Source organism: Cucurbita maxima, unplaced genomic scaffold (genome assembly GCF_002738345.1).
Source record: "Cucurbita maxima cultivar Rimu unplaced genomic scaffold, Cmax_1.0 Cma_Scf00018, whole genome shotgun sequence".
Taxonomy (NCBI): Eukaryota; Viridiplantae; Streptophyta; class Magnoliopsida; order Cucurbitales; family Cucurbitaceae; genus Cucurbita; species Cucurbita maxima.
In genome coordinates, this window is record NW_019272034.1 from 1,513,731 (window position 1) to 1,529,426 (window position 15,696).

The 15,696-nt window shown below is 36.6% G+C and overlaps 4 protein-coding genes across 4 annotated transcripts in view; 3 read left to right on the forward strand and 1 right to left on the reverse strand.

The window, feature by feature from the left end:
- The window catches only part of LOC111493141 (NADH dehydrogenase [ubiquinone] iron-sulfur protein 5-B-like), a 3,968-nt gene extending 1,683 nt beyond the window's left edge, over positions 1–2,285 (forward strand). Inside the window, exon 2 of the mRNA XM_023142766.1 lies at positions 1,916–2,285. Within this exon, the coding sequence (XP_022998534.1) occupies positions 1,916–2,017 (102 nt within the window). The 3' untranslated portion in view covers positions 2,018–2,285. The remainder of the gene's footprint in view (positions 1–1,915) is intronic.
- A 2,428-nt stretch (positions 2,286–4,713) lies between these two features.
- On the forward strand, positions 4,714–6,321 carry LOC111493138 (phytochrome A-associated F-box protein-like). Its single transcript, XM_023142762.1, has one exon. It carries the CDS (start codon positions 5,067–5,069, stop codon positions 6,048–6,050), a length of 984 nt encoding a protein of 327 aa, XP_022998530.1. The 5' UTR covers positions 4,714–5,066; the 3' UTR covers positions 6,051–6,321.
- Positions 6,322–7,129: 808 nt separating this feature from the next.
- On the forward strand, positions 7,130–11,387 carry LOC111493136 (WD repeat-containing protein 89 homolog). The gene is made up of 8 exons (XM_023142760.1): positions 7,130–7,446; positions 7,538–7,748; positions 7,832–7,927; positions 8,448–8,522; positions 9,261–9,371; positions 10,018–10,109; positions 10,365–10,449; positions 10,836–11,387. The coding sequence occupies exons 1-8, from the start codon at positions 7,307–7,309 to the stop codon at positions 11,202–11,204; spliced, it is 1,179 nt and encodes a 392-aa protein (XP_022998528.1). The 5' UTR covers positions 7,130–7,306; the 3' UTR covers positions 11,205–11,387.
- A 1,050-nt stretch (positions 11,388–12,437) lies between these two features.
- LOC111492878 (pentatricopeptide repeat-containing protein At4g14050, mitochondrial) lies at positions 12,438–14,522 on the reverse strand. The gene has a single exon (XM_023142377.1). The coding sequence runs from the start codon at positions 14,469–14,471 to the stop codon at positions 12,639–12,641; it is 1,833 nt and encodes a 610-aa protein (XP_022998145.1). The 5' UTR covers positions 14,472–14,522; the 3' UTR covers positions 12,438–12,638.
- Between the last annotated feature and the right edge of the window lie 1,174 nt (positions 14,523–15,696).

Here is a 15,696-nt window from a genome sequence, read left to right on the forward strand (position 1 = left end):
GGGGGGGGGTGGGGATATTAAAAAAAATTAAAAGAAATGCGGGGAAGGTGGGTAAGTTTCGTAATTGAACATACAGTGTGTTTATGCTTGATTTTTCGATTCTGCCAGCGGTTTCTCCTCAATGGATTTCAGCAGATCTTTAGGTTGTTAAAGATTCAACTTATCTACGAAGATTTGAATGCGAAAAGACAATTAAACAACACCAAACGCTAAGTTTAACAGCAAACTATGATAAGTAAAGTCAATTTTTGGATAACGTGGTGGCTTTATGTATTGAATAATACAAGAATGTCTTTATATAAGGAAGAGAAGAAACTTTAATGGGGAACAAGTAGGAAATACAAAAGTAATATTTTACGTTGTTGAGGGCGAACTATGTCTATGAGCATTTTAATATGTAAAGTGGTTCGTTTAGCAGTATCAATCTTTGCAACTACAATCTTTCAATATTATTCACCTTGGTGCTGAAATCCTCCACCTTCATCACATTTTCGAATGTTATTTTTGATACTCTGTTTAGTTTCCATTTGTATTTCTTAGATTCCTTACAGATAAGAAGTTGCATTCAGTGGCTTCAGTGTTGCAACTGTTCTTCAATCTCTGTAGTCTTTCCGTGTCTTCTTACTGATAGGGACTATCAAGCGGCAACTCTCCTTTATATCCCTCAGTATATTTCCCCTTGGAGAAGGGGTGCTAGGGTCTGGACCTCTGACCTTTCTAGGGGTTTCTTCTTCCAGTCATATTTTTATTATGTCTTTTCCTCATGCGTCGGTAGCTGCTCTGGTGGCTTCTTTTTTTCCTCCTATGGAAGCTCAAAATTCCTAATGAAGTGACGTTTTATGCATGACAAGTTTTACTTGAGAGGGTTAATATATTCGATTGTGTCCAAAGACACTCTTCCTTAGTTTTGTACTCGCAGTGGTGCATTCTTTGTAGGAGGCATGAGGAGTACATGGATCATTTGTTATGGGAGTGTTAGTTTGCAAACTATCTTTAGGGTCATTGATTGGAGCTTGTTTGGTGTTAGTGACGTGGACCATAGAGATGGACGATCGTTGTTGGAGGGGTGCTTTTGAATCCTCCCTTTAGGGAGAGACGGCTTCCTTGCTGAGAGATGTAATGAGATTTTTTCGGAGAATGATAAGTGGGGTGAGGAGATTTAGAGGTTGTTAGGCTTATGCTTCCTTGTGGGCGTTGGTCATTAGGCCTTTTTGTAGTTGTGGTCTTGGGGTTGTTCTTTTGATCGAAGCTCCTTCTGTAGTTAGAGTCAGACACCTGTTTCTTTTGGGCTTGTTTTTTGTATGATCTTGTAGTCTTTCATTTTTTTCGATGAAAGTTTGATTTCTTTTCCTAAAATAACGAAAGTGTACTTATTCTATCACTTGTTTCTCACACTTCTAGACATGAATATATTAGTGAGAAGTTTTATGGTGGCTGAAGTATTACTCTTTTTTGGGGCTTGAGATCAGAGGGAGATTAATTCAGATTTCTTAAACAAACAAAAAATTTAATCGAAGTGTTTAATTGCAAAATTCATTATACAAGGGCTAAGCACACTGTTGTTATAGAATAGGAAAACCTGGATAAATGTCTAGAGCATGTTTATAAGTGATTTTGTAATGGTTAAAATCACTAGGTTTAGAATTACTCAAAATTTAGTCATTCAAAATCAACTTGATGCATCATTTTACACTTTTAAAGGCGATTTTAGCATCATAAAAATTGGTTTTGAATAATTAAAAGCATGTTTTCAGAGTGGTTTGGAATACCGTACAAGTAATTGTAACCATTTCAAAATCTCCCAAATATGCCCTAAAATGCAAAGAGTATGTTCTGCTTTTATTAAAAATTGATTCTGCTTGCTTTGTAAGAATCCGTCCTAATTCAATTTGCTCGTTTGAACTTTTCCTTACAGTTTCAAAGAAGAAACCGTGTCTACAAAGAGGAGCAGCGTAAACTAAGAGCGGCCAAAGGGGAGGCCAAAGAGGGTAAACATGTTGATGCTGCTCATGCATAGTCATAATCATCATTCAGAGATTGAATAATGCAGAATGCATAGACATGCGTTGTTATTTGAACAGTTTTTGGCTTGTTATTTACATTCTACTCTGTCTTTCTTGAATCCGGTATGAAATTCACAAGTCATGCAACAAGGTCAATTCACTTCTTTTTTTCCTTGCTCTATCAAAAGGGGGCAGCGTTATCTGCTTGATGAGGATGATGTGAATGTGTTAATGCCACTTATTTCCAAGTTTTGGTTTAATCAATAAGCTCTTAGCACATTGTCATTTCTATTGATATAGGATGGCCCTCCTCCCCTTCCCAAATGGTCTGGCGAAGAAGGGTCAATATAGTATATATATTGCCATCCACAGAGAAGGGAGGGTCCTCAACGGATGTCAGAGACGTTTTGAAGGGCCTCTAACTGGTATTACTCACTTACCTCTATTCCCAACCCCAATATGTCGACCTCAAATACAGGATGAAATTATTAAATGGCTAGCGTAGGACATTGTGAATTTGTGCATCAAATGCCATATGTGTCAAAATTTTAACTTCGATGATTGATATGCATTTTGAGTCAGTAGTTCAGTAAAAATAATCTTTCCGGTCAAGGTCTGTTTAGGCCTTCATAACAGGGAGTTAGTTCAATGGTTTCAGATATTGATGTCCTCTCCTTGGGACGTATTTTAGAGTCACTTTTTAAATTCTCATTTATCATGTCTGAACAAACCTACCCTGAGAATTCTAACTTGATTGAGCTGGCTCTTTGAATCAATGACTTTATACTTTCAATTTTGTATTTAGTAATTTAGTAGGTCTTTACTTTTTAGAAAATGTTAAAACTGTTATAGGATCTATTTCATACCAAATTGAAATCTTAGGGATTCATTGACACAAAATTGAGAGTTAACTCGTTAGCATTTTTTAAAGTTCAAGGATTAGTTAAACACAAAGTTTGGGAAGTTTGGGGTTTGTGTTGAAAGTTGAAAGTGAACTTTTAAGAGTGAGTAATGGGAGAGGAGCACTATGGATGAAAGGTATTTGTGATGCTAAACAAAGGTAAAACGCAGATTGAAAAACAAAAACAAAAACAAAAACAGTAGTGATTGGGAGACGTGTGAGGTGAAATGGTTAGATTCCTTTCTTATCGATGGGGCTCAAGTGTTTGTCCTTTGAATGTCCTCAGCCAATGGTTTCACCTCTTCTTTATAGATATTTTCCATCAAAACATGCATTGCAACACCCACCACCACATCTTTATGTTGCTTCTTTCACTTTCGTCTCTCTCACCTTTCCAATCCTTTTCTACCTTTTTCTTTCTCCTTTTTTTCGTATCTTTCTTTAAACTTTCCTCCTCTAGAAGATGCTTTAACTGTTATAGCTTTAAATTTGTTTTGTACTATCCTTCAGTCTATATGTATTTTGAGGATTGTATTCATTGTTCATTTTAAGGTGAAAAGTGCTTTTGCTGGTTTAACATTACTTTTCAAATTTTGCTTCGTTACCTAAACATTCTTAAAAGGGTAAAATACTTGCTCTGTTTTTTTTTTCTTTTTCTTTTTACTCAAGTGATTCATCCTCTTTGTCTTGTTTGTTTAACATTTTAGTTTGCGTTGCTATTCATCCAGTCTTGTCGTTTGTATTGCATCGTAGAAACATAATTCAATTTCCAAGATGTATTAAAGGTTTTCTTTTGAAGTTTATAATTCAATGAATGTATTGATGGCTCATATTGATTGGAACAACGCAGACAGCATATATTATAGACAAATCCTGTAATTAGCCTTTTATACATCCAGGTTTATGAATGATGTAAAAGACAATTCCATGCTTGTATTATATGTGTGTGTATAGACCTAATTCATTGTTCGGTCAACTCTCTTTTGTTTTTTCTTAATTTAATTTTCATTCTTTTAACTGTTTTGAGTTTAGTCTCTTACATTTTAAACATCTTTTCAAATCTTTTTATTTTATTTTATTTTATTTTACACTATGTTGCCTAATCCTTCCCTAATTTCTTTTTATCATTCATTCAAAATTATGACATATAGAATCATCATCATCGACCAATTTAAGTACTTAAACTCAAGGGTCTAAATTGAAAATGCCCAAAACATTAGGGACTAACACATATTTAGTTCATGTTTTGGCTAATAGGTTCTTTGTCGAACTTTCGTTTTAAGTCGCATCAATTTTACTCTTGACATTTCAAGTTTTTTAAGAAATTCACTAATTCAGTTTGAGGTAAACTATTCAATTGTATTTTATTTTTTTAATAGATGCATGAGCTTAAAAAAATTCCAATAAACTAAAAATCAATCCGACCTTGAAAGTTACCCATAAAAAGTTTAAAAGTGTTAGGTTGAATGGTGCTGGAACCTATATGGGTAACAACATCATGTATTTATAGATATGTATAAATGGGTGTGACCTATATGGGTCGCAACCTCATGTATGTATAGTTGTGTATAGATCGCGACTTCATATATTTATAGATGTGTATAAATGGGTCACGACCTCATGTATTTATAGATGTCTATAAATGGGTCACGACCTCATGTGTTTATAGATGTGTATAATGAAGATTACATGATAGTAACTAGTAATGAGGATTACATGGTGGTAACAACTTACTAGGTATATGTACAGATATGATCTATTACCATTAATAAAGTAAACATAACTCACTCGTATTCGACCATATAACTCGATAGTAATTGTTGTTTAGTTGTATTTATGCTAAAAAACAAACATAAAATGATGATTTCAAAGCATTTTGGGGGAGTTTTAGGTATCCGTCGGTGAACAGTAGGGAAGGAGAATAATGGAGAATGGCTGGTGTGTCTATGATGCAAATCGGTCTATTTGTGTGGACGCAAAACCAGAGGACGGTGTGTGGATGCAAATGGTGAGTACAGGCATCGACAGGACAGTCTTCCACTCCCACCACCAATCCCTTCACCATCCCAATCTCTCTCTCTCTCTCTCTCATCCCTATAAGCCATTCAAAACCCTCGATTCCCCTTCCCCTTCCCCCTTACTCCCATTCTCCACTTTCACCAATGGCGGAATCCCTCTTCTCCACCCTCCCCGACGACATTCTTCTCAACATCTTCTTCAAGCTCGAAGACAATCCCTGTTACTGGGCTCGTCTGGCTTGTGTTTCCACCAGATTCTCCTCTACAATCCGTAATATCTGCTGGAAGAACAAGTGTAACCAAGCCATCCCTTCTATTGTCGCCGATCTTGTCGTCGGCGACTCTGTTCCCCCCGGCGGCTGGGCCTCGCTTCTTAAGCTCGCCATCTGTTGTCCAGGCCTGCACCATTCCGGCGTTCTTCTCGAGAATTCCGATTTCGGGCTCGAGCGGGAACTCGGTCCGGATGAAAAGTATCTGGTATTGAGCTCGACTCATGACTCCAAACACGAATCGGAGTCCTCCACTGCTCAAATTGAGGTTAATTCTGATCTCTCTGCTTCTGCTTCTGATTGTGCTTGGTCGCTTTACGATGATCTGTATCTTGATACTGTATATAACGATTCTGAATCCCCGGATGTTCTCGACCCTCAAATCGGTGGTACGAAGGTCGAGAAGGGGGTTTTTGTGTCGGATGGGGAATTTTGTGCTTCGAAAAGGAGAAAGATCTATAGGTCTATGGGGTCGCATTTGGCATCTGGGGTTTGGAATTTAAACAGGGAACAAGGAACTAAGCTGCTTAGGAGTCAATTTAGAGGCGATTGTTTGTACATTTGTGATTGGCCTGGATGTGTTCATATTGAAGAGAAGCGGAATTACATGCTTTTTAGAGGCTTTTTCAAGAACTTCAAAGGTTCTCATGTATGGAGAACGATCAAAGATGGGAACAGGAACAAAATTGATCTGAAATGTGCGTTTTGCTCGTGCAATGAGACGTGGGATTTGCATTCTGGGTTCTGTTTGAGGCGGGGTTTTGGGTACCATGATGATGGGGAGCCAGTTGTTCGGGCTTATGTCTGTGAGAATGGGCATGTCTCTGGAGCTTGGACGGATCTGCCATTGTATCCTTAATAATCAACCTCACTTCTGGTTTTTTCTCATTCAAATCCATAAGAACTAAAGAAATCAATGGAGGGAATATGTTGGGAGGGACAAGGTGGAGTTCTTATGTCTATAATTTATATCATTCTATTGCTCAACTTTGATTCTTCTTTTTTGCCTGTTTTTATGCGATTGGATATGAGCTTCCATTGAAAGGATTGCTGTTTATTTCATTTCTCTGCACTTTTACGAGCATTTCGAACGTTTCGTTTGTGAATATGACTACTAATTTTGGGGTACCCATCTCGAGATTTGTTTTGGTTTACGAGGTTTGAAGTTGATATAGGACAACTGATGAACCTTGCATCATTTTGTTTAGAGATAAGTCTCGAGGAAAGAGATTTTAGGTGTGCCTCATCAACTCGAGGAAGGGATGACATTTACCTTCTTCAACCTCACAATCGTCGTAAAAGTATAAATTTGATGAACGAAATTGTAACGACACCCAAATCTACTTATCCTGTTTGATTTAGAGATAAGTCTTATATCAAATGTGAATGCTTTAATGGTAATTGACTACTATGCCCTTCATTTATAAAGGAAGCATAGGATAAAGAGAACAAAGATTTGGGAAAGATTCTACTCTTGTCTACACGATGTCCTCGAAAAACTCTTTGAAGTCCTAGTGTGACATATTTTATTAACTAAATATCAATTTCTTGAGTGAAATCTACTATGTTTATAAAATGCAATAGAAATATAGTCATTCATATATAAGTCCGTTCATAAAGGTTCGTTTGTAATAATTAAATTATTTTATAACCGGAATCAATTTACCCGCTATAAATTTTAAATCTCAAATAACAAAACCCTAATATTTAATTTTGATAAAAAAAAAAATTCAAGGGTTAAATTGTCAGAAATTTAAAAGGCCATCAACTAAATTATTAGATATTAAAATTGAGGGAAGAAATTGTTAGCTTTTATTAAAATTTTGGAAAAAAAAAAGACAATGATTTAATTTTATTATTGTTTATGATTATTATATTTAGTTTGTTCAAATAACTTCAGCCATTAAAACGGCGTCGTATATGGGGTATCAGCCCTAACAGTTGATCAATTGGAGCGAACTGGTTGCGCGTCTCCAACGGTTTGTTCAATGCCGCCATCGATTTCCACCTAAACCCTAAAACCCTTCTTCACCCCGCAATTTCTTATACTTAGATTCAGAAACTTGTTTTCAATTTTGCTCTGTTTCATCGCACAGAAATTAGACTAAAAAAATAATGGAATCCATTGACATGGACGTCGAGGAGCCCGTCAATGCCGATTCCAGTGTAGATTCAAGCTCCTTCAAGCGCTTCGGGCTCAAGAATGCCATTCAAACCAACTTCGGCGATGATTACGTCTTCCACATCGCTCCCAAGTAAGGAATTTCCAACTGGGTCTGTGTCGTTTCAACTTGTTTTTTTTTTTGTCTCGGTAATCAAGGGTTTTGTTCTAACTTCTTTTTGAAGTGGGGATTGGACGTCAATGGCGGTGTCGTTATCTTCGAATGTTGTGAAGCTGTACTCGCCAGTGACTGGCCAGTACTATGGAGAGTGCAGAGGTCACATTGGAACAATCAATCAAATTTCCTTCTCAATGCCATCAACAACCCCACATGTATTGCATTCTTGTTCTTCTGATGGAACTATCAGATCCTGGGATGTGCGGAATTTTCAGCAGGTTTGGTTTGTTTTGTCTAGTTTTTACTTTTTATTCGTTGTTTTTGTGAGTTTGGGTTATGCTCTTGCTTGCTCCAATTGCAGGTTTCATCCATTAGTGCTGGCCCTTCTCAAGAGATCTTCAGCTTTGCCTATGGAGGATCGAGTGTGAATCTTCTTGCTGCAGGTTGTAAATCTCAGGTGGGTTTGATTTAGTAGAGACGTTATTTTCCTAATAATTATGTCCTTTTTCTTCAATGGCAGAGTAGAAATAATATTTCTAGTTTTGTGGAGAGTGCTGGAAATCTTTTGTGAATTCATTTAGGTTAAATTATGAGAATGGTGCCAGAACTTTTGAAGTTGTTCTCAGTTCCTAAATTTTTAAAAGTTGCTAATAGGATCATAAGCTTTGAATGTTATGCCTAATAAATCTCTTTTAACCTTTCATTTGTGTCTGTTTGATCATTGATCTAATAGTCAGTTTTTAAAGTTGAGGATTTCTTTAAGGATTTCTTAGACACAATTTAAGGTTCATGAACCTATTCCACGTAAAATTGAAGGCTTAAAGTTTTATTAACAAAATTCAAGGACCAAACTTGTAATTTAACCATTTATTTAATATGAAAACTTAAAGTATGAGACGTTACAAACGACGAGTTTAGAGACATTAGTGAAAAGAACTCTTAAAGAATAATTGAACTTATTTGGTTATGTTACTCAGATACTCTTCTGGGATTGGAGGAACAGAAAGCAAGTCGCGTGCTTGGAGGACTCTCATGTGGAAGATGTCACTCAGGTTCTTCCTGATGCTTGAGCAATGTATCTTGTATATAGTGATTATAATTTTGATTATACTTAGCAATTGCTTCAATTTTAAAAAGTAATCATGTGCCTGTTCAACTTAAGATAATATGTGATTGCAATGAAAATTGTTTAGACATCGGTATTTTTGTCAGATTCGGGCTTTTGTGCAGATGATTTTTCCTCAAAATTGAAAATTGTTTCCCGTCCTCATAAAAAGTAGGATGCATTTCTAACAACCACTAGCTTTTGAGAATCATATTCTTTTAGGAAATAGTTTGATTGTTAAACTTGCATAGCAATGATGTGCAAAATCACTTTGCTTGTTAGCAATGATATTCAACTTATCGACTACTGAAATAACGATCAAGAGAAGGGTAGAGCTCTTAGAGGTTGCCATGATGGTGTGTCTAGCATTCCCTATTAGATATAAGTGAATAGCAGTCTCAAATAAATAATAACTAGAGATGTAACGGATGCTTTCGATTTTCTTTAGAAAAACATGTTGTAATATAGAAACTTCTGTACAAAAGCTATAGTGGTTATAGAAAAGAATTGAGAACTGCATTTTATGACAATTAGGGATTTGTTACTTCTGGGTTCTTATGATATGACAATTGAACACTTCCGTCGCTCTTTTGTAGTACTCCGTTTCCTGGGGATCCTTTTTGTTTGGTTGAATTCTGTTGGTGGTAGTATAACTCATGTTATCCAATTTTGCTCTTGTTAACAGGTTCACTTTATCCCTGGCCATCAAGCCAAGCTTGCTTCCGCTTCCGTGGATGGTTTGGTTTGTATATTTGACACTAATGGGGACATCGATGATGACGAACATATGGATTCTGTATGTAGCCACTATTATCTCAATGTTATTTGCATACATACTTTCCTGATTGAGCTCATTTGCTTGAATAAATGTCTATTACTTCGTTGGTGTGCACGCAAGTTGGTCCGAACACTCACGAATATAGAAAAAAAAGCCTATTATTTTAGGTGCACATTCTTTGCTTGCAAATCTAGAATGCTATAGCATTATTAGAGTTCTTCATGGTGACTAATCCATTGGCCCATTTAATGACTCTATTTTAACGGGAAGAGTAAGCATGATTGTATTTTATTGTTGTGAGATCCCACATCGGTTGGAGAGGGGAACGAAGCATTCCTTAAAAGGGTATGGAAACCTCTCCCTAGTTGACGCGTTTTAAAACCTTGAGGAAAAGTCTAGAAAGGAAAGCTCAAAAAGGACAATATCTGCTAGCGGGGGACTTGGGCTGTTACAATTATTCTTCCTTTATATATATATCTAGGATACAAATTTTAAGAATCGAATTTCTGTTTGACTAACCACTACTCTCCTACAAATCCTTGCAGTTCGGGTGACTGATTTGTTATTTTATTTTAACTTGAATTCTAAGTAAGAGATTTCTTAAGTGGGTTTTCAAGCTCAATTCTACAGATATTTTATTAGTGTTACCCTCATGATCATGCAGGTGATAAACGTTGGAACTTCAGTTGGTAAGATCGGATTCTTTGGAGAGAACTATAGAAAGTTGTGGTGCTTGACTCACATTGAAACCTTGAGGTACCAATCTTCTTTTCTACACACCATCAGTGCAACTAAGTTAAATGAATTGTAGCCATTTCTTCCCTCTGTGAGGATTTGCAATTCTTTCTTGATTGCAAAACTTTTAGGCCCTGTGATACTTTTGTGCGTTCTTGGTTGAATTTGCTTCTCGTAGTTGTCATTTTCTTTCCTTTTCACAATTGAAAACTTTATCTTCTGAGTTGCTTTTCTAGTTATCTAATGGTGAAGTTTTATGCAAATGGGCTATGGTAGCTTATGGGACTGGACGGATGGGAGAAATGAGGCAGATATCACAAATGCCCGCACACTAGCTTCCAACAGTTGGGCAATGGGTCATGTGAGTTTTTCTATCTCATCTCTCTTTTTCATTTATCAATGAACTTATGTCACCGGCACTTGACGACGACAACTTGTGAGGATTATAATTTATTTCTTGGTTAAGTTATAAGTTTAGTCTCTGAACTTTTAGATTTATGTTTATATAGTCCTAGAACTTTGAAGGGTATTTAATAGGTTCTTAAACTTATCGTTACCTTTCCAGGTTGAAAGAGAAACAAAACACTATTTCTAATGTCTCGAGATGATTACTTAGACCAGATTTTAATTGCTCTTTCAATTCGAAGATTTCGATTATTGCTAGTCGGAGTGAATGGTTCATGCAGTTCTTGAAAGTTTCACGACTGAAAATGCAAACGTATCATACCATGCTTCCTTGTTTGACAGGTTGATTATTTAGTTGATTGTCACTACTCGAGTGAAGGTGATAGATTATGGGTTCTTGGAGGTACCAACGATGGTACCGTAGGCTACTTCCCGGTCGACCATCACAAGGGGAAGAATGCGATTGAATCACCCGACGTTGTCCTTGAGGGTGGCCACATTGGCATCGTAAGAAGTGTCTTGCCCATGACAAACACATCGGGTGGATTTTCACGTAGCCAAGGTGTGTTTGGATGGACAGGCGGAGAAGATGGACGTTTATGTTGTTGGTCTTCAGACGATTCTTGTGAAACTAATCGATCTTGGATCTCGAGCACTCTAGTTATCAAGTCACCCGGTACTCGAAGGAAACATAGACACCATCCTTACTAAAGATAAGCATATGTTTTTCATGTCTTTGATCATGTAATCTTCCAATGTTTCTGGAGCTGTATTTATCATTTTGCCTCCCAACCCCTTGATTTTATGTTCTTTGATTTGCCTCTTTATGGAAGTGTTGTAAAAGATGGGTTAAAATTCTATGTTTAATCCTATGCTTTCCAGTTTTAAATTTCTTTCAATTAATTAATACATAAATAATATCTCAGACTGTTAGTTGATGGATTGACATTTGGAAACACATCATTTAAATATAACTCCATCGGAAAAATATAAATTTGAAATTGAAAAAATTGGATAACGAAATTACAAAACAATCAATTCTTCCAATTGAAGGAATGGATCTGATAGGACTTTCTTTTCTGGACTTTCCTAAAAGGTTTTTAAAATATGTCTCCTTGGGAGAGATTACCCCACCTTTATATGTTTTATTCCTCCCTCCAACTAAAATATGAGATCTCACAATTCACCTTCTTAAGGGTCTAGCATCTACCATTGGTAAGGAATGTTTTATTCCTCCCTCCAATTGAAATGAGATCTCACAATCCACCTCCTAAGGGTCCAGCATATTAAGGGTCCAGCATATCTCACAATCCAAGCATATCTCACAATCCACCTCCTTAAGGGTCTAGTATCTACCATTTGTAATAGCTCAAGCCCATCGCTAATAGATATTGTCCACTGCCTGTTATGTATCGCCATCAACCTTACGATTTTAAAATGGGTCTCTATGGAAAATTTTTCACACCCTTGTGAAAAATGTTTCGTTCCTCTCTCCAACTAAAGTGAGATCTCACAATCTAGAATTTTTTAGGTTTCGTCTAAACTTAATTGGTTACTTCCAATTAGTAAATCATTAGTTCAAATGTAATAGAAACAATGGTATCTCCAATTATAACCCGTAAATAGCGACTGAAAGGAGAGGCAAAGATTCTTCTAGAAGACCTCAAGAGCTGTTCCAAGGATAAAAGGGACAACAAAATATTCAAGGATGTGCGAGGAAATTGTATACGGGTGACTTACATGAGGTTTTGACCTAAGAGCCTATTCATGGTATATCGAAGACTTTTCATCGTAGTTCAGAAAGTTAGGAACTTTTATGTCACCTTTTTTTCCTATTCTTCTGTTTTTGTTTTGTCGATCTTGTTGTTGAAGCTGAATCCTCTCCAATAGGAGGGGAATTTATGCCGTCCATACACAACCTAAAAGAAAAAAAAAAACTCTAAAAGATATAAGAGCAAAGTGTACAACAATATTGCTTCTTTTTGGTCTAAGTTACACAAATATTTTGATCATTTCTCTACTTTTGTAATCAATAAATTGGAAGAGATGCAGAAAATGCAGAAAAGTGCTTCTAAAAACTCCACCAGTTCATACCTTTTTTCGGCCAGAGAATTCTCCAGCTAAGTAGAAGAGTATCTCACAGAGTCACCAAAAATCATTGCAAGAACATTTCCCGTCCTTGAAATGATGATATCTCGTGGCATCACGAACAACAATCTCCCTTTTCACTATATCACTAGTGAATTTCAAAACATTATGACAATCTCCACAAATCCGAAGATTTTTCACGATTCGAATAACCGTCCCCGGAACAGCCTTGAGAAGTCCATAAGCCATAGCCAACCTCTCACTGTGCCAAAACAGCTGCTTCTCCTTCTCTTGTTGTTCCATGTCATGCAAAACAAAGCTAGTGTTAGGAACATAGCCTCTTCTCCTCATTCCAGCATCTAAATCCTTCAGTAAATGAAAAATCTCTTCCTTCATAGGATGATTAGTCTCCCCAGCATGAAATACTTGACTCTCCTTTCCAAAGTCTATGCTACTATAACCTGGTTCCTTCCTTACTTCCATACAACTCATCAACCTTCTCACCTTCGAAACACTGTCCCACATTTCCGCTCCGGCGTAAACATTCGATAAGAGTATGTAAGTCGAAGGATCTTCGGGTTTTAAATCCAAGACATGATCAGCAATTCGAACCCCCATTTCCATGTTATTATGTCGCTTGCAGGCACTCAATAGGGAAGCCCAAGTAGGCTCATCTGGTTTAAATGGCATTTTGTTTAGTAGATTCTCTGCCTCTTCAAGGTGTCCTGAGCGACTCAGGAGATCTAATAAACATGTGTAGTGCTGGAGAGAAGGATTGATCTTATAATCAGCTGTCATGGACCTAAATAATTCACGGCCTTTGGTAACTAGACCAACATGACTGCAAGCATAAAGTAATCCTACGAAAGTCACTTCATTTGGCTTGATTCCACTCAAAACCATTTCATCATATAAACTCAATGCCTCCTCTGCTTTCCCATGTTGAGCAGTCCCAACTATGATTGAAGTCCAAGAAATCACATCTTTTCGTGGCATTTTGTAAAAGATATCCTTAGCTGCTAATATGTCACTACATTTAGCATACATATCCACAAGTGCATTGCTTATAAACAAACAAGATTCAAAACCAAGAGCTATAACCAAGCCATGAATTTGCTTTCCAAGTTCCAGAAGAGCCAAATTTGCACAAGCTCCAACAACACTCGAGAAAACTAAAGGGTCTACAACATCAATTCCTTCTCTCCTCATCTCATTAAACAAAGAAAACGAGTAAATTCCATTCCCACTTTGAATCAACCCAGAAATCAAAGCAGTCCAAGAGAACAAGTTTCTCACAGGAACTCGCTGAAAAAGCTCAATAGCATCAGATTTCCTCCCAGATTTAGCATACCCAGAAATCATAGCAGTCCAAGACACAGAATTCTTAAACGAGATTGAATCAAAAACAGCACGAGCATCATCGGGCATCCCACATTTAGCATACATATCAATCAAAGACGACTTAACAACCTCATCATCACAAAAGGAAGACAACATAAACCGAGCATGAACTTGTTTACCAAGCCGCAAATACCCCAAACTGGCGCAGGCACTGACGATGCAGGCGAAGACAAAGTGATCAGGCTGCAACCCATCATGCGTAAACATGATGCTAAGCATTGAAAGGGTACGTCGGGGAAGAATGGCTCGGTTATGGGCGGTGAGAATCGAGGCCCAGGAGACATGGTCTCTGTGGGGCATTTCGTCGAACAGTTGGAGGGCTTGAGGAATGAGGCCGCATTTTCCGTATACATCTAAAAGGGTGTTGGGGAGAGGGCCAGCTTTGTCGAGCCCGGCTTTGATGATCTGAGAATGGAGCTTCCCGGCGGCTGCTGTGGATTGGCGTCTGGCGCAGAGTTGGAGTTCGTGAAGAAAATGAAAAATATTCATTCATCACCGTTGTGGCTCTCAAGTTTGACCCTTAACCGCAACTTTTCTTCACAAAACTAATACAAAGCGAAAGGAATTATTTTTATTTTTATTTTTATTTTTATTTTATTTAATATGATTATAAAATTTTATTTTGTATTTAGAAGCCTATAAATTTTAAAAAAATAATAAATAAGTCAAAAACCTATTAAACATAAATAAAATTTTAATTATTAGATATAAAATTAAAAATTTAAGGATTAATTATATATTTTAGAATTTTTTAATCTTACTGTAATCAACTTTGCCCTAAAAAATTGGAAAAAATAAAAATGATTGAAGGGTGTTCAACGTATTTTGAACCTTAAGAGGGTCACACCTTGTTGTTTGTGCAGGTTGTAACGGCCCAGATCCACCGCTAGCAAATATTGTCCACTTTAGACTTTTTTTGCTTTTTTCTCAAGGCTTTAAAACGCGTATGCTAGGGGAAGGTTTCCACACCCTTATAAATGGTGGTTTGTTCTCCTCCTCAACCAATGTGGGACATCACACAGGTAACCTTCCATCGTGTCACGACTTCGACACCTCTAATTACATTTTCATACAATCAACCATACAACGTAACAACTCTCACGATTAACGCTCCGTGTATTGCAATAATTCTATCAAATAAATCTCGTTGGATTTACTGTTTGACCTAAATATGTTATCGATTCAGAAATGAATAAGGACCGTCACGACCACATATATTTAGATGAGGGTGGAAGCAAAGGATGCCTTACAAAACAATATCTCAATGGAATAAAACAAATCCAAAGGAATGGACCATTTTGAGAACGTTATCTCAAAAAATGCAACAACCAAAAGAAACAACAAAACAATTTCACCGAATGAGACAAAAATCCCAACAGAAATCTCATCATCTTCCCTCCTCCATTCTCAGCCCTACGATCTTGTCGCCTTCTCACCTTATCATACTTTCTATTTCAATATTATTTTTTTACTATTATCTATATTAAATTTTGTGCTGACATGAGTAAAATAATATTAATTTTAAAATAAAATGACAAGTTAACAAATTATTTAAATTTAATAAAATACCTTATATAATTGTTTTTGTTCTTTTATTTATTTTAAATTCATTAAATATGGAAGTATTAGTATAATATGGTACACTATTGATTTAAACAAAAACATGAAAATAATTTTAATTTTCTCGTAAAAATACTTTACGTTAAATTAATAA